General features: G+C 40.7%; 1 protein-coding gene across 2 annotated transcripts in view; it reads right to left on the reverse strand.

The window, feature by feature from the left end:
• PLEKHB2 (pleckstrin homology domain containing B2) overlaps window positions 1–24,779 on the reverse strand; it is a 48,782-nt gene that overhangs the window by 20,479 nt on the left and 3,524 nt on the right. For both annotated transcript variants that reach the window (XM_005675826.3, XM_005675825.3), the window contains exons 2-6: window positions 14,112–14,156; window positions 12,313–12,465; window positions 10,896–10,998; window positions 3,174–3,213; window positions 1,881–1,970 (exon numbers count right to left, since the gene is read on the reverse strand). In XM_005675826.3, coding sequence (XP_005675883.1) covers window positions 1,881–1,970; window positions 3,174–3,213; window positions 10,896–10,998; window positions 12,313–12,465; window positions 14,112–14,148 — 423 coding nt within the window. In that variant the 5' untranslated portion in view covers window positions 14,149–14,156. The remainder of the gene's footprint in view (window positions 1–1,880; window positions 1,971–3,173; window positions 3,214–10,895; window positions 10,999–12,312; window positions 12,466–14,111; window positions 14,157–24,779) is intronic.

Genomic DNA, 24,779 nt, shown 5'->3' on the forward strand with positions numbered 1-24,779 from the left:
ACCAAAAGTAAATGCGAACAAGTAAACAAACACAAATTTTAAAAGTTAACTGCTAATGGAAATGACTTGTATGTAAACGCCAGGACTATGAACTACCAGAAGGTAACACAGGAGAAAACCTTGGGAAGCGTGGTCTAGGTGAAGTGTTAAATGTGACAACCAAGCACGATCCATACAAGGAAAGACCAATAAATTAGACTGTGTTAAAAACTGTGAAAGGCACTGTCAAGAGGATACAAAGATACGTTGCAGATCACACATCTGACAAAGGAATATTCCTATCTCACATGTATAAGAACCCTCAAAACTCAACAATAAAAAAATAATTAAAACAATTAGAAAATGAGCAAAAGACAAGAAAACACAGCTTACTTGAACAGCATACACAGATGGCAAATAAGCACAAAAAGATGTTCAGATCACAGACTACTATGGAAATGCAATTAAGACCACAATGAAATATCACTACATACCTATTGAACAATCAAAATAAAAAACAGTGACAATACCAAAAGCTGGTGGGATACAAAGAAAATGAATCCTTCACACACTACTGATGGAAAAGTGAAATGGTAGAAAAATTCTGGAAAGTAGTTTGCCAGTTTTTAAAAAAAATAATCATATACTTTAATATATTCAACTTAGCAACTGCATTTTTGGGCATAAAACTTTATGTCTGCACAACAACCTGCACATGAGGGTTCATAGTAGGTTTACTGGTAACAGCCAAAATCTAGAACAATGAAAATGTCCCCCAACAGGTAAATGTCTCTCAATACAAAACGTGGTACACTCATATCATGGCACACCACTCAGCAATAAAAAGGAAAAGACCACTGACACATGTATTTGAGTGCTGCAATTTAACAATGCAACAAGGGCACTGTGCTGAGTAAAAAAAACATCAAACTCAAAAGATCACAGGCTATATGATTCTGTTTACACACACTGCAGAAATGACACAATTATATAGACGGCCAACAAATCAGTGATTGACAGCAGTTAAGGAAAGGGAAGGAGGGTATGACTAGAAGAGGGTGTAGTAGGAAGAGGATGTTATAAACAGTTTTACATCTTGACTGAGGTAGGAGATAAACATGTCTACATGCATGATAAAATGACAGAACCAGATATAAACACTACACCAATTTCAAACATCTGGTTTTGATTTTATTTACCATGTAACAGCTAGGGAACAGGGTAAAGAGTACATGAGATTTTTCCATATTATCTTTGCAACTTCTTGTAAGTCTATAATTATTTCCAAATTAAAAGTGAAAAAAGCAAAAAAAAAAAAAAGCAGAAGTGCCTCCTGCGACAGAGGCTTCCATATGCAGCACTGAACCCCTGGCCCTCTAATTAGGGCACACCCAGACCCACTCCAGTGTTCTTGCCTAGAGAATCCCAGGGACGGGGGAGCCTGGTGGGCTACCGTCTATGGGGTCACACAGAGTCGGACACGACTGAAGTGACTTAGCAGCAGCAGCAGAGGGGTTTGGCATGTGACTTTAAGGTTCTGGTTTTGTATCTTCAAATTAAAAAAGCATATTTTTCTGATTATAAAGAGTATCCAAGTAAAAAAATTAAGTATAAACTTAAATCATCAGAATCATATTATTAATACCATGATTCATTTTTGGGTCTATATTGAAAATTTGAACATGAAGATTATATAAAGCAGTTGCTTTATAAAAGCAAAAGACAATAGATAATCTGTTTAAGATAGAAAAAAGTTTAAAGAAGGAAAGGGTTTCAAGTACATTTCTAATTTCTCTAATACTGTTTGGCTCAAAGTTTTCTTTTAGTTTTTAAAGGATGGTAGCACAGAGACCCCAAGTTTCCCTCAGTTGGATTCGGTAAAGTGAAGATCGGCTCCCTACCTCAGGGGTCGGTGCAGCATATGCTGTGTAAGGAGGTGGAGAGGAAGCCACAGCTGTCTCATCATACATGACTTCTGAGCCAACGTAAGCCTTAAGAGAGAAATTGTGAAAAAAAAAAAAAAAATTAAAGGCCAAAAAGTAATCTTTGAAGGGGAAATATAACAACTCTCTGAGAAGCAATGACTAGCAAGATGACCTTCTCCTTGCCCCCAACCCTGCATTTAGAGTCCTTTGAATTAAAGAGGAGTTGGTCCTCCTCAGTCACCAGTAGCAGGTAAAAGAGTTCTCACTGCCCAAGAAAGCCACAGAGCCTCCAGTGTTACCCAGGCCCTTTAAAAGATGTGATACCACTCTCAACAAGACTTTTCTTCACAAATAAAAATCCTACAGTCTAAAATGTAGCAGGCAGGGATACGTCCTGTACTCACAACCTGGTTTCTACATTAAAAACTTTTTCAATCTTGCATTAAATTACCCCTCAGTGGAAAACAAAAATATATGCGCTCCTTTAAAAAAAATCCACATAGAGAATCACCTTGGCTCTTGTCCCTAACTATATGAATCATCAATACTAAATAACTTCATTCGAGTAGAGGATTTTCATCAGAGAAAAGGTAATGGGAGTTTCAGAGTAAGCTTAGGGGGAAGAATAGTCCTGAGCTAACAAAAGTAGTAAAAAATAGCATTTCAATATTAAGTCTTTTTACTTTCTTTTCCCACCTGTACAAATCATTTAAAAAGCTCCATCTATCTCTTTTCCTCCTAGAGAAATAAAGGAAAAAATAAAATCCTATCTGAAGAATGAAAGAAAATGTTGACCATGGAGGGAACTGCCTTTTACTCCCTGACAGACACAAAGATGGTACCACTATCCTCTACAAATGGGGTTTACTGTCTCAGTTACCTCCTAAAGTCAAAAGAAACTAGAGACAAGCACAAGACTCAAAAATGTCTATTTCACAGGCTGAGATGCTATACATGGAAAGGGCCCTGTAATCCCTTTTGTGCTTTCTCTGCAAACCACAGCAGAATTCAAAGTGCTGTAAATCTTTGTGAGATACAGACATTTCTAAAAAATAAAACTGGGATTAACGTACCTGTGTTAGATTGGCTCCTGCCAAAATGTTTTCCAAAATCCAGCTGTCAGTGAAACTTAGCCTATCTATCTCTGCTTGCTCATCCAGGGCCAAGTGGCAAAAAACACTGCCATTTTCCTTCTCACTCTCCTATTCTCCCATTTTTTACAGCAAGACTATGAGAAAACATTGTAAGTGACTGCCATTAGTAACTTACTGTGTTTGTCCTGGAATCCTGGAGTGTAAATTTCCAGGCCCTAAAGAAAAGAAAAAGAAAAAAAGGTACTTTATCTGAGGCAATCCAACATCCATCTCAAACCTGGTGGCATCAGAATTTTTGAAAAACCTTGTTTTAATAACAGACTTTTAGCCCTTTTCATATTGTTCGTGGGGTTCTCAGCCACCTCACCTGCCTGCTGAGAAATCGGTATGCAGGCCAAGAAGCAACAGTGAGAACCGGACATGGAACAACAGACTGGTTCCAAATTGGGAAAGGAATACGTCAAGGCTGTATACTGTCACCCTGCTTATTTAACTTATATGCAGAGTACATCATGCGAAAGGCTGGGCTAGATGAAGCACAAGCTGGAATCAAGACTGCCAGGAGAAATATCAATAACCTCAGATACACAGATGATACCACCCTTATGGCAGAAAGTGAAGAAGAACTAAAGAGCCTCCTGATGAAGTGAGAGGAGAGTGAAAAAGTTGGCTTAAAACTTAACATTCAGAAAACTAAAATCATGGCATCTGGTCCCATCACTTCATGGAAAATAGATGGGTAAACAATGGAAACAGTGACAGACTTTATTTTATGTGGTCCAGAGAAGGGGACGACAGAGGATGAGATGGCTGGATGGCATCACCGACTTGATGGATGTGAGTTTGAGTGAACTCCGGGAGATGGTAATGGATAGGGAGGCCTGGTGTGCTGCGATTCATGGGGTCGCAAAGAGTCAGACACGACTGAGAGACTGAACTGAACTGAAGTGAACTGAAACCTATATTTATCAGGTCATGTTACATAGACAGATCTATTAATATTTGATTTTTTAAATGGCTACATAAAGTTCCACATATGAGATATAGAAGGTCAGCAATATTTTGCACTTAAAAATATTGCTGGTATTTGAGAAGCTGATATATAACAAATTAAGTTTAAGGTGTACAGTATGATGATCTGAATCACATATGACATAATTGATTGCTACAATAAGGGACCTCTACCCCTACACATCTGATTAATTTTTTACTTCTTTGGTGATAACATTTAAGATCTACTCTCTTAACTTTCAAGTATATGAAACAGAACTATTAATTATAACCACTGCTGTACAAGAGATACCGAGAACTTACTCATCTTACAGCTGGAAGCTTATACCCTTTGTCCAATATCTCATCATTTCCCTCAACCACCGGTAAACACTATTCTACTCTCCACTTCTATGAAAATGAAAGTCTTAGTTGTTCAGTCATGTCTGGCTTTTTTAGATTCTTCACATTAATGAGAAATACAGTCATTTTTCTTTCTTTGTCTGACTTACTTCACTTAGCATAAGGCCCTCAGGATCCATTTATATTGTTGTGAAAGCAGCATTTCTGTTTCCATAGTTGATTAACAGTCCACTGCTCACACATGTGCAAGTCTGTGTGTGTGTATATGTATCATTTTATCAATTCATTCATTCTTCAGACACTTAAGCTGCTTCCATGTGTTGGCTACTATGATTAATGCAAGAGACACAAGGTGCAGCTATCTCATCAACACAACCATTTAATCCCCTTCAAACATATGTTGAAAAGTGGCATTTCAGAATCATATGTTAGTTCTATTTTTGTTTTTCTGAGGAACCTCCATACTGTTATCCATAGTGGCTTCACAAATTTACATTCCCACCAAAAGTGCACAGGATTCCCTTTTCTCCACATCCTCACCCAAGAACTTATGTTTTGTCTTTTTGTAACAGCCATTCTAAGGTAGCCATACAATTGCACTCATTTCACATGCTAGCAAGTTAATGCTCTAAATCTTTCAGGCTAGGCTTCAACAGTACATGAACTGAGAACTTCCATATGTACAAGCTGGATTTAGAAAAGGCAGAGGAATCAGTGATCAAACTGCCAATATCCACTGGATCATAAAAAGCAAAGGAATTTCAAAAAAACATCTACTTCTGCTTCACTGACTACCCTAAAACCTTTATGTCGATCACAGCAAACTGTGGAAATTTCTTAAAGACAGGGGACTACTAGACCACCTTATCTGCCTCCTGAGAACCCTGCAGGCAGACCAAGAAGCAACGTTAGAACTGGACATGAACAGTGGACTGGCTTAAAACTGGGAACGGAGTGCATCAAGGCTGTGTGTTGTCCCCCGTACTTGTTTAACTTAGGCACAATGCTGGTATGGATGAATCCAAAGCTGGAGTCAAGACTGCTGGGAGAGGGCTTCCCAGGTGGTCCGGTGGTTGAGAATCTGTCTGCCAATGCAGGAGATATGGGTTCAATCCCTGCTCCAGGAAGATCCCACATGCCACGGGTGGAGCGACTGAGCCAGCACTCTAGAACACATGCTTCACACAGGAGAAGCCACTGCAGCGAGAAGCCCGCGCACCACAGCTGGACAGTAACCTGCCTCTCCACAACTAGAGAAAGCCCCGGGGCGGCAGCAAAGACGCCATACAGCCGCAGATAAATCTTATAAAAAAAAAAAAGAGTGCTGGGAGAAACATAAACATCAACCACCTCAGATATGCAGCTGATACCAACCTAATGCCAGCAAGTGAAGAGGAACTAAAGAGCCTGTTGGTGAAGGTAAAACAGGAGAGTGAAAAAACTGTTTTAAAAACAGGGTTCTGTAACAACCTAGAGGGGTGGAATGGGGAGGGAGGCAGGAGGGGGGGGTTCAACAGGCAGAGGACATAAGTATACCTATGGTTGATTCATGTTGATAATTGGCAGAAAACAACACAATATTGTAAAACAAGTATCCTTCAATTAAAATAAATTTAATTTTTTAAAAATTCAGCATTCAAAAAACTAATAAGCTCATGGTCTCCGGTCCCATCACTTCATGGCAAATAGGTGGGGGGAAAATGGCAACACTGACAGACTTTATTTTCTTGGACTTCAAAATCACTATGGATGGTGACTGCAGCCATGAAATTAAAAAACATTTGCTCCTTGGAAGAAAAGTTATGACAAAGCTAAACAGCATAATAAAAAGCAGATAAGACATCATTTAGCTGACAAAGGGTCTATCTAGTCAAAGCTAAGGTTTTTCCAATAGTCATGTATGGATGTGAATTACCATAAAGAAGGTTGAGTGCTGAAGAACTGATGCTTAAAATCAACACATTAATAAACCTCTATTTTCCCATACAGATTAAGAAACAACCTCCTCTGACTCACCTAGCTCTTCAAATCCAAACAAGGCAAGTCTTTCAGTGTATTTTTAACTCTTCTCCCTCCTCTATGACAACACCTCCCATGTTTCGTTATTAAACTATTCTAAAATTTTAGTTCTAGATGTTTTTTTCCACTACTACTTAAAGGAACAGTCCACACACGACATCTCAGCACACAGCAGAGTAGAGCAGTTAAGAACAAAGGGCTATAAAGACAAACACCTTCTTCCAACAACCCAAGAGACGACTCTACAAATGGACATCACCAGATGGTCAATACCGAAATCAGACTGATTGAAATCTTTAAAGTCAAAGCAGGAGAAGCTCTATACAGTCAGCAAAAACAAGACAGGGAGCTGACTGTGGCTCAGATCATGAGCTCCTTATTGCAAAATTCAGGCTTAAAGTGAAGAAAGTGGGGAAAACTATTTTCTTCCACTCAGGTATGACCTAAATCAAATCACTTATGATTATACAGTGGAGGTGATGAACAGATTCAAAGGATTAGATCTGGTAGACAGGGTGCGTGAAGAACTATGGATGCAGTACTGCACAGGAGACAATGACCAAAACTATTCCACAGGAAAAGAAATGCAAGAAGGCAAAGCAGTTGTTCCAAGAAGCCTTGCAGATAGCTGAGAAAAGAAGACAAGGAAAAGGAAAAAGCGAAAGATATATACCCAACTTAATGAAGAGTTCCAGAGAGTAACAAGGAGAGATAAAAAAGCATTCTGAAGTGACAAAATGCAAAGAAATAGAGGAAAAACAGTAGAATGGGGAAGACTACAGAGATCTCGTCAAGAAAATTAGAGATACCAAGGGAACATTTCATGCAAAGATCGGCTCAATGAAGTGCAGAAACAGTCTGGACCTAACAAAGGAGGCGATATTAAGAAGAGGTGGCAAGAATACACAGAGAACTGTACAAAAACGGCCTTAATGACCCAGATAACCACGACAGTATGGTCACTCACCTACAGCCAGACATCCTGGAGTGTGAAGTCAAGTGGGCCTTAGGAAGCATTACTACGAACAAAAGCTAGAAGAGGTATGGAATTCCAGTTGAGCTATTTAAAATCCTAAAAGATGATGCTATTAAAGGGCTGCACTCAATATGTCAGCAAATTGGGATAACTCAGCAGTGGCCACAGGACTGGAAAAATGTCAGTTTTCATTCCAATCCCAAAGAAAGGCAATGCCAAAGAATGTTCAAACTACCAAACAGTTGTGCTCATTTCACATGCTAGCAAGGTAATGCTCAAAAATCCTTCAAAGTATGCTTCAACAGTATGTAAACCCAGAATTTCCAGATGTACAACCTAGATTTAGAAAAGGCAGAGGAACCAGAGATCAAACTGCCAACATCTATTGGTTCACAGAAAAAGCAAGGGAATTCCAGAAAAATATCTACTTCTGCTTCATTGACTAAAGTTTTTGACCATGTGGATCACAACAAACCCTGGAAAATTATTAAAGTGATGGGAATACCAGACCACCTTTTCTGTCTCCTGAGAAACCTGTATGCAGGTCAAGAAGCCAACAGTTAGAATCAGACATGGAACAATGGACTGGTTCAAAATTGGGAAAGAAGTACAGCAAGGCTTTATTTTGCTACACTGCTTATTTAACTTGTATACAGATTACATCGTGCAAAATGCCGGTCTGGATGAACCCCAAGCTGGAATTAAGGTTGCTGGGAGAAATATCAACAACCTCAGATATGCAAATGATACCACTATAATGGCAGAAAGTGAAAAGGAACTAAACAGCCTCTTGAATTTTTTTAAATTAATTAACTTTTTATTGAAGGATAATTGCTTTACAGAATTTTGTTGTTTTCAGTCAAACCTCAACATGAATCAGCCATAGGTATATATGTGTCTCCTCCCTTTGGAAACTCCCTCCGATCTCTTTCCCCATCCCACCCCTCTAGGTTGATACAGAGCCTGTTTGAGTCTCTTGTTAACTATCAAAGAGGAGAGCAAAAAAGCTGGCTTAAAACTCAACATTCAAAAAACTAACATCATGGCATCCAGTCCCATTCTATTCAGTTCAGTCGCTCAGTCGTGTCCGACTCTGCGACCCCATGAATCACAGCACGACAGGCCTCCCTGTCCATCACCAACTCCCAAAGTTCACCCAAATTCATGTCCATCAAGTCGGTGATGCCATCCAGCCATCTCATCCTCTGTCGTCCCCTTCTCCTCCTGCCCCCAATCCCTCACAGCATCAGGGTCTTTTCCAATGAGTCAACTCTTTGCATGAGGTGGCCAACGTACTAGAGTTTCAGCCTCAGCATCAGTCCTTCCAATGAACACCCAGGACTGATCTCCTTTAGGATGGACTGGTTGTATGTCCTTGCAGTCCAAGGGACTCTCAAGAATCTTCTCTGACACCACAATTCAAAAGCATCAATTCTTCAGCGCTCAGCTTTCTTCACAGTCCAACTCTCACATCCATACATGACCACCGGAAAAACCATAGTGTCAACTAGCCTTTGTTGGCAAAGTAATGTCTCTGTTTTTTAATATGCTATCTAGGTTGGTCATAACTTTCCTTCCAAGGAGTAAGTCCCATTACTTCATGGCAAATAAATGGGAAAAAGTAAAGCAGTATCAGATTTCATTTTCTTGGGCTCCAAAATCAGTGCAGACAGTGACTGCAGCCATGAAATTAAAAGATGCCTGGTCTTCAGAAGGAAAGCTATGACAAATCTAGACAGCGTACTAAGAAGCACAGACCTCACTTTGTCAACAAAGGTCCATCTAGTCAAAGGTATGGTTTTTCCAGTAGTCATGTACAGACATGAGAGTTGGACCATAAAGAAGGCTGAGCACCGAAGAACTGTTGCTTCAAACTGTGGTGCTAGAGAAGAATCTTGAAGTGTCTTGGACAGCAGGGAGATCAAACCAGTTAATCCTAAAGGAAATCAATATCATGGAATATTCACTGGAAGGACCGATGCTGAAGCTCCAATACTTTGGCCACCTGATGCAAAGAGGTGACTCCTTGGAACAGACTCTCATGTGGGAAAGACAAGGCAGGAGTCATCGACTCATGGACATGAGTTAGAGCAAACTCTGGGTGACAGTGAAGGCCTGGTGTGCTGCCATCCACGGGGTCACAAAGAGTCAGACACAATTGAGCGACTGAACAACCATCACCCACGTTATAAAGTGAGGATTAAACAACATATATAAAGCAGTCAGCACAGAGCCCAGGTCAAAGGATGACTAGTAAAAATACACAGAGATCCAATTCATAAAACAGTAGCAAACTGGCTTGATGTGTTCATGTCTCCATTCGTCTGTATGAAAGCTACATCTCTTCCAGAAAGTGACATTTATGATTCACTAACATAAATATGAATGTAAAAAAGAAACTACATCTGGCATTTAAACTAAAAAGTTCAGCATGCCTATAATGAGGATAAGCATATATGTAAAATGCAGGGTCAGACACTCTAACAAACTGGCCAGCTGGATTTTATAAAAATGTCATATACATATGAATATTTTAATATACAGGAATATTATTATAATCTCTGTTAATGAATTCTCAAAATGTCCAGAGTTAACCTATGGTAGTGGTAGAGTGTGGACAGAAAAAAAAAAATATCAGTTTTCAAGATTCTCGTCCTACATTAATGCTATGTATGGGATGTTCTGGGATGAAAATTAATAAAGTTGGGCTTTCCTTCTTGTATTTCTATACTCTTTCTTCAGAGATAGCAAATGAAAGTGAGAACCATCAAAAGAGGGAAAAGGCTATACAGATGTCAGTGCTATTTAAAAATACATTGACATTAAAATAACAGGATTTAATGGTGATTCCTTGCTAGTCCACAGGTTAGGATTCTGCATTCTCACTGCTGTGGGCCCAGGTCCGATTACTGGTTCAGTCAGTTCAGTCGCTCAGTTGTGTCCGATTCTTTGCGACCCCATGAATCGCAGCACGCCAGGCCTCCCTGTCCATCACCATCTCCCGGAGTTCACTCAGACTAGCGTCCATCGAGTCAGTGATGCCATCCAGCCATCTCATCCTCTGTCGTCCCCTTCTCCTCCTGCCCCCAATCCCTCCCAGCATCAAAGTCTTTTCCAATGAGTCAATTCTTCACATGAGGTGGCCAAAGTACTGGAGTTTCAGCTTTAGCATCATTACTGGTTAGGAAACTAATATCTCACAAGCCAGGCAGCACAGCCAAAAAAATCACAAGATTTCAGAACCCACTTAAGCCATGCCCAACATCCAGTGCACGTCTAGTAATGAGGAAAGAACACAAATCCAGGGTATCTAATACTTCCTGCCATGCTCACTGTATCAGCACACTGCATGAGCAGCTCTGCAGAGGCAGACACAAGCATCAGGGCATCAGATACAGACTAAGACACTGTTAACATTCCTTTCACACACCTCTAAGTCACTTATTATGCTGCCTAAAGGAAAACTTAACTCCTATTCTTTTCCCTTCCTGCAACTGGAAGCTAAAACAGAAAGTACTTTTTAAGTTAAACACATCAGAAAAAACTTACAAACAATCATCTGTGCTTTCTGCACAAAGACTGATGGTTTTTCCATCTCGGCAAACAATCTGCAGCATACAGTCTTTTGGCTTCCCATCTGGTGGCTGAATATCTATAAAAAACATACAGAAATATTAACACCATTTTTCCCTCCAAGGATTTCTTCTTAGTAGCTCAGATAAGCAAAGGACCAGTACTTCAGAACACTGTAATTATAAAACATCTTTATTCTGCCCTACAGAACCAAACACATGAATCATTACTCCGTACTATTTCGACTGCCTGTAGGAGAAACAAGTAAGCCTCTTCAAGAGGGCATCCACATATGATGACACACAGAACAGGCCAGACATCAGAACAATAAGCACAATGAAAAGCGTTGCAGAGCATCAGTTACTAGAATACTTACTTCTTTTAGTCACACGAAGCATCAAACTACATCAGTGCTTTAGAAGTGGAAATCAGATGTTCAAGTGTCTCTGGGACTTCTCCGGTGGTCCAGTGGTTAAGAACCTGTCTTCCAACGCAGCGAATGGGGGTTTGATTCCTGGTTAGGGAACTAAGATCCCACATGCCACGGGGCAACTAAGCCCGAGCAAAAGCCTGTGTGGCACAACCAGAGAGACTGTACGCCACAACTGCTAAGCCCACACGCTCTACAGCTCACCACAACTAGAGAAGTTTGCATGCTGCAACAAAATACCCAGCAACCAAGATCCCACGTGCGGCAGCTAAGACTCGACACAACCAAAATCAGTATTTTTTAAAAACAAACTGAAAAACTCATAAAAAGAAATAAAGTATATCTGTGTACCAAGAAGTATAAGGCCTATAATAACTGAGCCTGGTTCAAGTAAGTATTTCAACAACTAGTCCATAGAAACTTGTGTTTCAAGAACTTATATGGGCAGGATGTTACAACACCAATGGTTACTACAGCAGACTCTACTCGAGAGCTAAGAAAACAAACAGAGAAGTCCACATATGCCATTAATTAGAAAAGTCTGTGCTTATTAAAAAACTATTCCTTCAAAATTTATATAAGAGGTAACTCCAGGAAAGACATCAGATTTTTAAGAAACTGACTGGAGCTGCTATCAATAAGCCAGTTTCTGAGTCACAAAATCTAAACTACCTAGAGTAGCTCCATCCTTCCTGGGGTTCCCAGCACTCTGATTCCTTAGTTCTCCATCACTTTCTTCATGAGAGAACAGAAAGTGGACTGATGGATCTATTCAGAGGAGAAAATTAACCTGCCGACGCGTATGGGTTATAATCAGGGGTCTGGTTTCATCTGGCTACCTCTTCCTACATGAAACCCTTCTTTGATCTGTAAATGAGAGCACAGTGGCTAAGAAAGAGGAATCGCCCCCGCCAAGAATGGAGAAGGGTAGGTGCCAGAAGCTGGCACGGCAAGCCCACTTACCCCGACACTCACGCCCCATGCGAATGTTGATGCAGTCCACCGGCATGTGGACCTTATCTTCTACACTCTGCCGAGTTTGGTCATCGTAGTAGACCAGGTGACCATCTGACCACAGGTCAAACCAATTCTTCTTCCAGCGCTTCAAAATAGTACCTGAAAAAAAGCGGGAATGTTGGCTTTGAGTGGAAAAGCAAGGACTTTGTCCTCTGACTCACAGGTATTAGAAACAAAACCTTTCCTCTTGCCCCGAAAGTATCCCTGCATATGCCTGCCCAGGGCAGTCTATCAAAACGGAAGTGGAAGCAGACCCGGGCTACACAAACACTCATGCTACACCAGGGTTGCAGGCAGCACACGCTAAGATGACAATTCCACTCCTACTGAGAACGCTGCCTCTTAAGTTTCAAAACACAAAAGAAAACAAAAGCTGAATAAATTTCGAGCTAATGAAATATGTCTAGCATTTAACTCTCCATGTGGTATATCTAAACCTTCTGAGTAGTATCTAACTGCTAGATCAATTAGAAAATGTTGGACTATAAACTCTCTATTTAGAAATAACAGTAATACCTTCCTCTTCTGGAAAATATCTTTCTTTTTCTTGAAAGACTTTCATGTATACTTTTCTCTAACATTCACCTTCCCTTACAGCCCACAGTGTGGGAGAGTCTCCCTGCCTGAGGCTATGCAGAGGCAGGCTCAGATACTGGACACATCCACTCCCAGGGCCTGGCTCCCATCCAGCATGCATCCATCACAGTCTATCAGTTTGACAGAATGCATCCTTTCATTTGTAATCTTGGACTAGGCATTTAACTTCACAAAACTCTCATTTCCTTGTCAGCCAAAAAGGAAAACTAAGTCATCCCTGCACCATATCTATACCTAACAGCTACATCTTTCGTTCCTATAGATCCCAATTCCAGGCCAAACGTGCACAAATTCCATTGCATGTGCCTCTCCATATCTCCCATGTCCACTGCAGGTATCAAAGGAATGCTCATCACAGCAGCCTTCCGAGTTTCTTTTACCACTATCAAGCACCCACCTTGCCGAGAAGGGCAACCACAGCACTTGCCCAAATTGATAAACAACTGGCATCTAGCATCTATTTGATTGGCAGTGACTGAGCTGTGCAAAAACTACTGAAGAGAGCCACCCAAATGCAGACAGGTGTGATCACAAGGCTGGGGAGTGCCAGCCAAGCACCACAGCTGCCGTCAAAGCCCCAACTGCAGAATCCTAAACCAGACTGTCAGGCCCAAGAGACGAGTCCAAGAAAATGAACTCAATCTCACAGGGAAAGAACTGAGTCTCTTCTCCAGAGTCCTTTAGGAGATAAAAAAAAATTCAGTTTTAGGTAAACGCACTCCCTCAGATCAAATCTTAATCTATAATTGAAGACTCCAGTATTTCAGAATCTCATCACTGTTCAATTCCTAAGATGAGACAGCTATTTCCTACAAAGTAAGCAATACCTTCATAGTAATATACCAGCTCAGCTTGGGTGGACTTAAGAACCTCAGGTCAGCCATTAATAATAGAGAATACTAGTAAGAAAAACCAGCAGGGACTACTATCCCCTGGTTTCTGTCAAGGCAGCAAGCAAGAAGAAGCTTCATGTGTGCAGAAAAATAGTTCACAGAAATCTAAAAATCTGCAAGAGGAAATCCAGAGCAACAGCATTAATAAGACTTTGTTATTTGTTTGTAAATGTCAGCAGTATCAGCCACAGAAATAAAAGATGAGTCCTAAGGCAACTCTAAACCCAGACCAAGGGGCTCATGTCCTATACTTACTCTGTCGCAGCAACCATCCACTCTTCACAAATGCCATTTTCTCACCTACAGAAAAAAAACAGGCAGGTTCAAAATCATATTCAGAAAAGAGAATGACCCATATGAGCTGTTTTTACTCACTTCTGACACCAAATGTGTGTGCCAGTAACCAATTCTCCAATTCTCAGGACACCAATTGGATGTCTACTGATTCAGGTGGATTCCAACACTAACTATGTGGAGTGAGCATCAGACCTCACAGCTTAAAGGTTCAGTTCCACAAGAGTGCTCCCACTTTAAAGAAAAGTCCTAGGCCTATTGTATTCCTGATGTATAAATCGGGAGATTGGTACATATAAATTGACTTATTTATACATACAAATTCATATATATATTGACTCCCTCCTGAGATTCAATAATCTGCTATGGCTCACAGAACTCAGGAAAGCACTTTACAATTTTGTTTATTATAAAAGGATTCAACTCAGGAACAGCCAAATGGATGAGATGAAGTGTGCAAGCAGAGCTTCCACTGCCTCTCCAGGCACCACTTCCCAGCATCTCCATGTGACCATTCAAACTCTGTCATTTATGGGTTCCTAAGGAGATTCCATTAGGTAGCCATGATTATATCACTGGACACTGGTGATTAAGCAGCAGTCTCTCTGCCATCTCTGGAGGTCCAGGAATGGGGTTGAAAGTTCTAACCTTCTCATCACAAGCTTGGTTCCTCTGGCAACCAGCCCCATCCTTAAGTCACCTAGGTGCACCCCACACCAAGAGTCATCTCATTAGTATAAACTCAGGTATGGTTGAAAGGGATTTATTGTGAACTAAAGAAAAAACAAAAAAAAACAACTCCTTATGCCTCTAATCTGTCAGAAAATGCCAACATTTTAGAAGTTCATGTTTCTTATCATATCACAAAATCACAGTTGTTTTGGTCTCTCTGTCCTTACTCCTTCCAGCTGGGTAAAGGACCAAAGTCATTTTATGTCACTGGCCATCTGGAATTTACTTAATACCTCGTTAACTGGGCCAATACAACCCCTGACACATACATTCTAGTTTTTAGCCTCAGCACCCTGCCCACCTTTTTAAAGTAAGACTGATGCTGAAACTCCAATACTTTGGCCACCTGATGCAAACAGCCAACTCATTGGAAAAGACCCTGAAGCTGGGAAAGATTGAAGGCAGAAGGAGAAGAGGGCAACAGAGCTGAGATGGTGGGATGGCATCACCGATTCAATGGACAGGAACTTGGGCAAATTCCAGAGATGGTGAGAGACAGGGAGGCCTGGAATGCTGCAGTCCGTGGAGTCAAAGAGTCAGATAGAACTTGGTGACTGAAAAACAACAATCCTGCCCACCTTACTAAGTCTAACTCCACTTAGGTCTAATAGACATAAGGCAGCCCCAGAACACAAAGATTCAGCTTTGTCAAGAACTTGTGACTTCTCCTAACACGCCTGGAATGGTGGGGCTCTGGGGTCCAGCTGCCTAAACCCTACCCTGGGTGTACCCTGCTGCTGCTGTTGCTAAGTCGCTTCAGTCATGTTCGACCCTGTGCGACGCCACAGACGGCGGCCCACTAGGCTCCCTGGTCCCTGGGATTCTCCAGGCAAGAACACTGGAGTGGGTTGCCATTTCCTTCTCCAATGCATGAAAGTGAAAAGTGAAAGTGAAGTCGCTCAGTCATGCCCTACTCTTAGCGACCCCATGGACTGCAGTCCACCAGGCTCCTCCGTCCATGGGATTTTCCAGGCAAGAGCACTGGAGTGGGCGGCCATTGCCTTCTCTAGGTGTGCCCTAATGACTTTACATAGCCCAGTTACAGCTGGGCGTGCATGGGTGTCAGCCGGTGGAGTGGCCAGGTCACAGCAGAACAAAAAACTCAAAGAGCAGAACTCACCAAAAAAAAAAAAGTCTAATAACTTTAACTCCATAAAAATAAAAATCTGAGTGGCAAAACTAAAGAAGACCAATAAAAGACTAAGAAAAATACATTTTACAACCATACACATAGCAGCAGTGAGTTAACTTTCCTTCACTTACAAAGCCGACTGACAACAGAAACAGCAATCATTTGACAGTTCAGAGAAAAAGAAACATGAATGGGCAAAAAACTCAAAAGCTACTCCATTTCTCTCTCAATTCAAATAACAAAATTCAAATCACAAGTTAACAACATTACCTATTATAGGGCCACAAATAAAAGAAACTATGATACCCAGAAAGGAGAAAGCATAATGTCAGGAATGAAAACTGCTGTAATCTTTTGGGAGGAGAATTTGACAATATCCATCCAAACTTTAAATATTCATACACTCTGACCTAGCAACCTCACCATCACTAGGAATATGCCTCCTTGATACACACATGCAATTTCACCCACATATGCATAACACTGTCCCCAACCAGAGGCCCCTCCACACATGGCAGATGATCATACAGATGTGGAAAGGACTGCAGCGGAACAGTGTGTGCTAATGAACACACAGAGCCGGTATCAACCAGCACAACTGCTTTCTGGAAGGTATCATAAAACTGTTAATAATGTGTACCTCTGAGGAGAGGAATGGGCAATGCTGAGCATCAGAAAAGAGGGTGAATACTCAGGCCTATTACAACTTTCTGTACTATTCAAGTTTTTAAAAACAACTTGCAAATGTTGTATCATTTCATTTATTTAATTCTTGGCTGCACTGGGTTCACTGCTGCCTGAGGGTTCTCTCTATGTGTGGTGAGCAGGGGCTACTCTCCTCTCGGGGAGCACGGGTTCTGGGGTGCAGGCTGCAGCGCTCCTGGCACACAGGCGCCGTAGCTGCAGCCTACGGGCTCAGAGCATGGCCTCAGTAGTCGTGACACACAGGCTTAAGCTCCCCGCGGCACGTGGGATCTTCCCAGGCCAGGGACTGAACACATCAACAGATACTATTTGGAGGCTGAACTTATGAGCTACTTTTGTTTTCTACTTTAGCATTTTTAGGTATTCTCTTAAGACATATAAGTTTTGGAAGGTTGGCAAAACGGAGCACAAGCCCAAGTAGCCACCTCAAAGGAACAAATGAGCTCTCCCTCGTTTAATGTTTCCCACACCTAAGTACGGCTCACGAGTCATCCTACACTTCAGCGTCTTCAAAATGAATGTTCTTAGTCTCCCGGAAGTTTTTGCCAGTTCACGCTGCTTGTCCTCACCAAGAAAGAAAAGATGTTTTTTCATCTTTCTCTCCCACATTTAGGTACTCAAACATACAGTCCCAGATGAACTAGATGCACAAAGTCAGTCTCTTCCTTCTCCCAGAGGATGTGCGTGCTGCTTACTGCTGCTGCTGATGAGGTTACATGCCCGAGGCAGCTGACTGTTGAGAAGGCAGTGCTAACTGCTGAGCCACTGACTCACCCGACCAGGAAAATTCCCGCTAATGCAAGGCTTTCCATTAAGCAAAATGATGGGTTTCATCATTACTTAAACCGAGTTTTCTGCAACTTGCAGCCTATAATAAGGGTCCCCAACCCCCAGGAAGCAGACTGGTGTGGTCTGTGACACAGCAGGAGGTCGGTGGCAGACAAGCAGAGCCTGCTACCCATAGCCTGCTGGCCCCTACTCCACAAAAACAGTCCCTGGTGCCAGAAGAATGTTACAGGTGGCCTGTAACATCCCTGAAACGATCGTTTACTTCCAAAAGCATTTGAGGCAGAGAAATAATACTATTATATTTTCATTCAACAAATATTCTTTGAACATCTGATGTGTGCCTAGCCTTGCAGCACACACTAAGGATAAAGCAGTGACCAAGCCAAAAGCCCAGCTTTCATGCTAGTTGACACTCTAATGGAAGAAAAAGATTAAACTTGGAAGTTAAAAAGACAGGGGATGGATGTTACAGATGCCATCACATCTCTGCAATGATATTATTACCCCAAAACATAAAACTGAAGGGTATTCACTCATGCCAAATCCTGGATATTTATACTAAAACTTCCTACAATCGTTAACAGAAACTCGTTTATTTTCCGAAAAGGAAAATAGTTCGGATTAGGCCAAAAATTACCTGTAGGTATTGGGAGCCACCTAGTTTACAATACATACATAAAACCTGACTGAAATGCTGCCACACAACTTTGCTGGTGGATGTGGAACCAAGTGAACAGTGCAAAAATGTGGAGCAATAGGAAGGAATTTCCCAAACTTCTGTGGCAAATTTTTTAAAATCTCTAATGATTGATATTCCTTTAGCTATGTTTGTTGACATTTATACTGGTCAAAATGGCAGCTCAGCCTAACACTGAAATTAACAGCAGCTTCATTTATTCACAGGTCTTTAAGAATCCGAGGCCAGCAACTTTATGTGCCTGTAAGATTAACATCCCAAGTTTGAGCAAGCTCCAGGGGTTGGTGACGGACAGGGAAGCCTGGCATGCTGCAGTCCACAGGGTCGCAAAGAGTTGGACACAACTGAGTGACTGAACTGAACTGAAAATTAGCATCCAGATTAATCCAGAACTGACCATTCACATCCTGGATCCACTAGCATCCAGGAAAGTGAAGACTTAAAAAGAGAGTTCCTTAAGGACCAAGAAATTTCCAGTTATTTACTAACTGTATACATTAACATTTGAGTTGCCAGATATCGTGCCTATGTTTTCTTTGACATTTGCTTGGGGGTGAGGCTGGGTTTCTTTCACTTTTCAGGTAGATGTGACTCAAGGGGATGTCAACAAGAGAAAACTGAAAACCCAACTTGGAAATCAATTTCAGGCCACTTGAGGCAAGATTTAAAACAGGAATAAAACGGAAAAAAAAAAAATTCTACACAGATAGGACAACATTATAAATGTACCTCTGGCATGGCTAAATAGTCAAAACAAATGAAGAAAGGGAAAGGTAGATGATTACAAGGTAGAAAGAAACTTAAACTGAAATTAGCAACAGAAACTCATTACTTTTTGAAAAAGGGTAATTGTTCTGCAGACTCAGGTAGCTTCTTATCTGGTATCATCCTGTCTACCCTTAGTCATTACATGGACAATCTTACATGCCCAGATATTCATCTCTAATACTGGTCTCCTCTAAAAGGAACCTGTACTTGAAAATGAGCTGGTTACAATTCAGGGACAAGATACCTCAAGATGTGCCTAAGATGTCTTACTGTCAAAAAAACAAAGGTGCTCTCAGGAAAAAAGCCAACCAGCTAAAGAAAGGGTATTTAATGGCCAAACTGTGACAACACAAGTGCCAATGTGAAAACAGTGATCACAGTTCATTAAAACCAACTGAGGCTAAAAGGCATCCTAAGTATAAAAATGATTAAAACCATACAGCCACATCACTATAGAATGTGCCTGAGAAAACATACACTGTGACTTCAATTTCACAGTGAAGGGGATGGTGGTTACAAAAAACAGGTCAAACTATTTGATTTGTGTAATTCCTTCCCCTTACTAAATAACTCAAAGTTACAGCATTAACAGTAAGAGATATTTGTTATTTACAGCCTAAAATGTTAGAATTTCTTTTTTAAGACAAAAAGTCTAGAGTTCTGAGTTAAGGACTCAAATGTACTGAAACACAGGCAGCAGAGAAGACTGTAGGAACAGGCTACAAACCATCCAAAACCTTAAAAAACAAGCTCTTTCTCTCCATTAAAGAGGTGTGCTTCCTTTGTGCCTGCCAGCCTCTTCTGTCAGGTACCATGTCACACCACTATGTGGAGCATATTGCCTCATTAGCAGGAGCATCCTCAACCTCTGGCTCCCAACCTATAAGTGAGACGTAACACAATACAGACCCCAACACTGAGCCGCATAAATAAGAGACACCAAGGTAACAAGTACATAAACAGGAGCAGCTGCTTCATCTGCTCCTAAATGACCCACCTTACCAATGCTGGACCACAGCTACATCTTTTTATCTAGAGTCTGTCCCCTGCCAAGCTCCTCCAGCATATCCTGAGCCCTGATCACAGAGCGGAGGAGGAGGGATACTGCCCATCACTCAGCCTACTTGCCCTCAGCCTTGTAGAGCATTCACATGCCACTGCCCAAAACAGGTCCATCATCAGCCTAGACCAACTCAGTGCTCAGAAGGGAAAAAGAAAAAAAGGCAGACTTTAAATATCCATCTTGCCATTTTCCCATCCACAGTATTTAGAAATATTACATATTTCTACAAGTCCATATTTCTTGTCACTAAACACTTCAATTCACATGAGAGTTAGTTTCAAAGAGAGAAGACGCAACAGTGACATTAAAATGAGAATCCAAGACAAACAATCTATTAATAATGTAAAGATCACCCCTCCTGGACTGCTTTGCTATTTTCAACATTAATGACAAATTAAACACCTAATCTGCTTTCTCATGAAATGAATTTTAGTTGCATAAATCCACAAAGGCAAAAAGAATGGCAACAGAAACAAAAGCAGATGAGCTGCTAAGAACATAGTGAAAGGTCTAAAGTAAATGAACAAGTAGTAACTAATAAATATAAAATTTAGCTTTCTCTGCTTTTCATGTGCTAACAATCAAAACACAGCAAGCCAACCCTAGTCACAGAACACTGTGAAGATTCAGGATTTAGAAATATGAGATAATTCTAAAGGTGGGGGAGATTATCAGAATTTACTGAAAGTCTTTAAGAAGAGTCACTAGGCCCTCTAACACATCCAGGCTACTATCCTCCCCAATCCTGAGGATTTCCTTTCTGGAAAGGCTGAAACACAAAGGATTTATCTACTCTTGGTGACATCAGGGATAGCTCAGACTGGAAGTGAGATGCCACACTTAGAGGAATAACAGAGTAAGTGAACATCCTGAACTTCCTGTTCTCTTCCTTTTCTTAACTCCCAGACTCTCCAGGTGTGGGCAAAGGCCACAGCCCAAGGCTCATTAATACTGAAAAAAAAATTTTTTCTATAAAACAACTGACCTCTGCCTAAAACCCTAGAAGAAAGCTCACCAAGTAGTAAACTTTAAACAAACACACAAACCTCCAGGAAGTATTTTTAACATCTTAAGTAGAAACAGCATGTGTGTTCGGGCTTCACAGGTAGTGCTAGTGGTAAAGAATTCGCCTGCCAATGCAGGAGATATAAGAGACACAGGTTTGATCCCTGGGTTGGAAAGACACCCTGGAGTAGGAATATCCCCTGGAGTGGCACCCTACTCCAGTATTCTTGCCAGGAGAATCTTTTGAACAGAGGTGCCTGGTGGGCTACCATCAATATGGCTACAGAGAGTAGGATCTGACTGAGAGTCTGAGCACAGCATGTATGTTCAGGCATCTGAGGAAGCCTCGAGATAAGAGACTAAAAAATATAAGATTAGAAAAAAAAAAACAAAAAACTGACACTTTCACAGGAATTAGAAACAACTGCAGGGAGCAAAGGAAAACTTTTAAGAAAGTTATTACGTTGGTGAAAAAGTGACTACAGTTTTTCACTGTTGAACTTTGCCATTTGATATTGGAATATATCCTTAAATAAAAATAGTTAAGTTATACATCATCTTAATATGAATTTCTCGATTTATGTTTTTTGGCTAATGACTCATTACTTGCTGTTTATTTTATATTTATTTTAGACCATGGAAATGATGTTAGACAAAAAGCAAATTCAAGCCATTTTCTTACTCGAGTTCAAAATAGGTCATAAAATAGTGAAGACAACTCGAAACTTCAACAACCCATCTGGCCCAGGAACTGCTAATGAATGTACAGTGCAATGGTGGTTCAAGAAATTTTGCAAAAGAGATGAGAGTCTTGAAGATGAGGAATGCAGTGGCTAGCCATGAGAAGTTGATAATGACCAACTGCGAGCCATTACTGAAGCTGATCCTCTTAAAACTACAGAATAAGTAGCCAAAGAACTCAACATGGACCACTCTACAGTCATTAGGCATTTGAAGCAAAATGGAAAGGCAAAAAAGCTCGATAAGTGGGTGCCTCATAAGCTGACCACAAATCAAAAAAATGCTTGAAGTGTTTGTCTTCTCTTACTGTACACAGCAACAATAAACAATTTTGCAACCTGACTGTGACATGTGACAAAAAGTGGATTTTATACAAATGGTGAAGACCAGCTCAGTTGGTGGACCAAGAAGCAGTTTCAAAGCACACCCAAAGCCAAACTTACACCAAAAAAAGGTCAAGGTCACTGTTTGGCAATCTGCTGCCAGTATGATCCACTACAGTTTCCTGAATTCTGGCGAAACCATTACATCTGAGAAGTATACTCAGCAAATCGGTGAGGTGCACTGACAACTGCCCCCAGTGATCAACAGGAAGGGCCCAACTCTTCTCCGCGACAGCACCCAACTGCATGGCACAAAACCAACGCTTCAAAAGTTGAATGAACTGGCCTACGAAGTTTTGCCCCTTGCGCCATATTCACCCGACCTCTTGCCAACCAACTACCATTCTTCATGCATCTCGACAGTTTTTTGCAAGGAAAACGCTTCCACAACCAGGAGGAGGCAGAAAATGTTTTCCAAGAGTTCATCGAATCCAGAAGCATGGATTTTTACAGGAATGAACAAACTTATTTCTCATTGACAAAAATGTGCTGATTGCAATGGTTTCTATTTTGATGAATAAAGATGTATTTGAGCCTAGTTATAATGATTTAAAATTCATGGTCTGAAACCGCAACTACATTTGCACCAACCTAATACTGTTACCAGAGAAATGACACACAATATTGTAGCCAAAAAACAAAATGTTCTAAAATATAAACATTCAGAGCTCTCAGTTTAAAATGATGAATCAAATCTAAAATACAAGAGCATAAAAGATCGTAATGGGAGAACTCTCTCTGAAAGGGGAAAAAAAAAAAAGGCCAAGAATTGAAAACAAATAAATAAAGGATAACCCTGGTTATAAAGCATCCTGCTTACAAGAGAGTTACATAAATAAACCACTGGAAAAAAGTAGAAAAAATACTATACAAACATTTTCCAGAAGATGACAATGCATTTCTAGACACAAAAGCTTCACTCAGTGTCCAGCAAGATGAATTTAAAAAGATCCTCAGTAAGATTTAATTGAAATTGCAGACTCTACAGACAAAAAAACAGAACTTCAAACTTCCGGGGAGGGGGGCGGCGCAGAGTCACATAATGGATAAACAAAGCACAAGGGCATTCCTATCAGCAATACTGGAAGCCAGAAGGCGATGAATCAGTATCCTCAAACTGCTGAGAGAAAATTATTCTCAAGCCAGAATTCCATACCGAATTATTAATCAAATAGATAAAATAAGGACATTTACACACATGCTCAAAGACTTAAGATTTACCTTCCATGCACCCGACTCTGTTTCCAGAACCTAGTGAAGAACGTATTCCACCATAATAAGAGAGGAACTAGGGAGCCAATAATGAACAAAGGGAAAGAAAATGCCCAGGATGAAGGTGAAGGAAGGTCACAGGAAGATAACTGTGCCACAGGCCCAGAAAAGAAACCAGTCCAGATTGGAGGACAGTGGAAAGGGACAGAAACTGACATTATCTAAGAGACTCTGGTAAACTCAAAAAGTGTGTTTACAGGAGGCAAAAGTCCTCCATGGCAGGAAGTCAAAGATTACATCTAAATCAATAGCAATGTTACTATATCTCAAACATAAAAAAGGCAGCTAAAAAAACTAGTTGTCTCTAGTTAATGGAAAGGGAGTGGGTTTTTCACTCTTAGGTTTAAAGTGCTATTTGGATTTTCAATTTATGTATATACATTATTTTGATAAATGTGAACATGTAGGCAATAATTTTTATTATTCTTAAATATATTTTTTTTAATCCCTAAATGAACAGCATTTACCTGAACCTTCCTTCTAATAGTTCTTTGTTTTCAAAATGGAGGGAGAAACTTGTTATATTTTTAGGAATCAAAAATCATAAAGTATGATTCTGATAATATGCTTTAAAAAATTCATAGAACCTAATGCTTCAGAGTACAGGGTTTGAAGTCAAAAGAACTGCATTTAAATCCTGGCTCAATCACTTATAAATCACCTTGGGCAAGTTACTTAGCTTTTCCAAGGCTTAGTTTCTTCATCTATAAAGTGAGAATACTAATTCCTACTTGGATAAGATGTTTGGAAAATTGGGTAAAATAGCTTGTGCTTGCATAGTGTGTGACAGTTACTAAAACCAACAAATGGTAGCTACTCCCACAGCAATTATTACTACTATTTTTGCTATTATTTCCTCACCATCCACCTAAAATTTGCCCAAAACATTTCTAGAAGACAGAAGCACATGAGGCTGCTTCTCAAATGGCTTAGGAGACTTACTAAGATGCCCCTGGCTGTCAAAATTTGAACACACAGTAGAAGGGGGGGGAAAAAAAAAACCCATAAAGCAAAAACCCTTCCCAGAATACCTAACTAAATCAGTCTCTGAAGAAACAGTAATAGCTTTCTGACATACCTTGCTGAATTTCACTTTCCGTGTGTGTTTGTGTGTGTGTGCACACGCACACAAGCGCTTAATCGCTCAATCGTGTCCGACTCTTTGTGACTTCACGGACTGTAGCCTGCCAGGCTCCTCTATCCATGGGATTCTCCAGGAAAGAATACTGGAGGGGGTTGCCATTCTCTTCTCCAGGGGATCTTCCCCACCCAGGGATCAAACCCACGTCTCCTACACAGCAGGCAGATTCTTTACCTTCTGAGCCACCAGGGAAGCTATACC

Source organism: Capra hircus, chromosome 2 (assembly GCF_001704415.2).
Source record: "Capra hircus breed San Clemente chromosome 2, ASM170441v1, whole genome shotgun sequence".
NCBI classification, from domain to species: Eukaryota; Metazoa; Chordata; class Mammalia; order Artiodactyla; family Bovidae; genus Capra; species Capra hircus.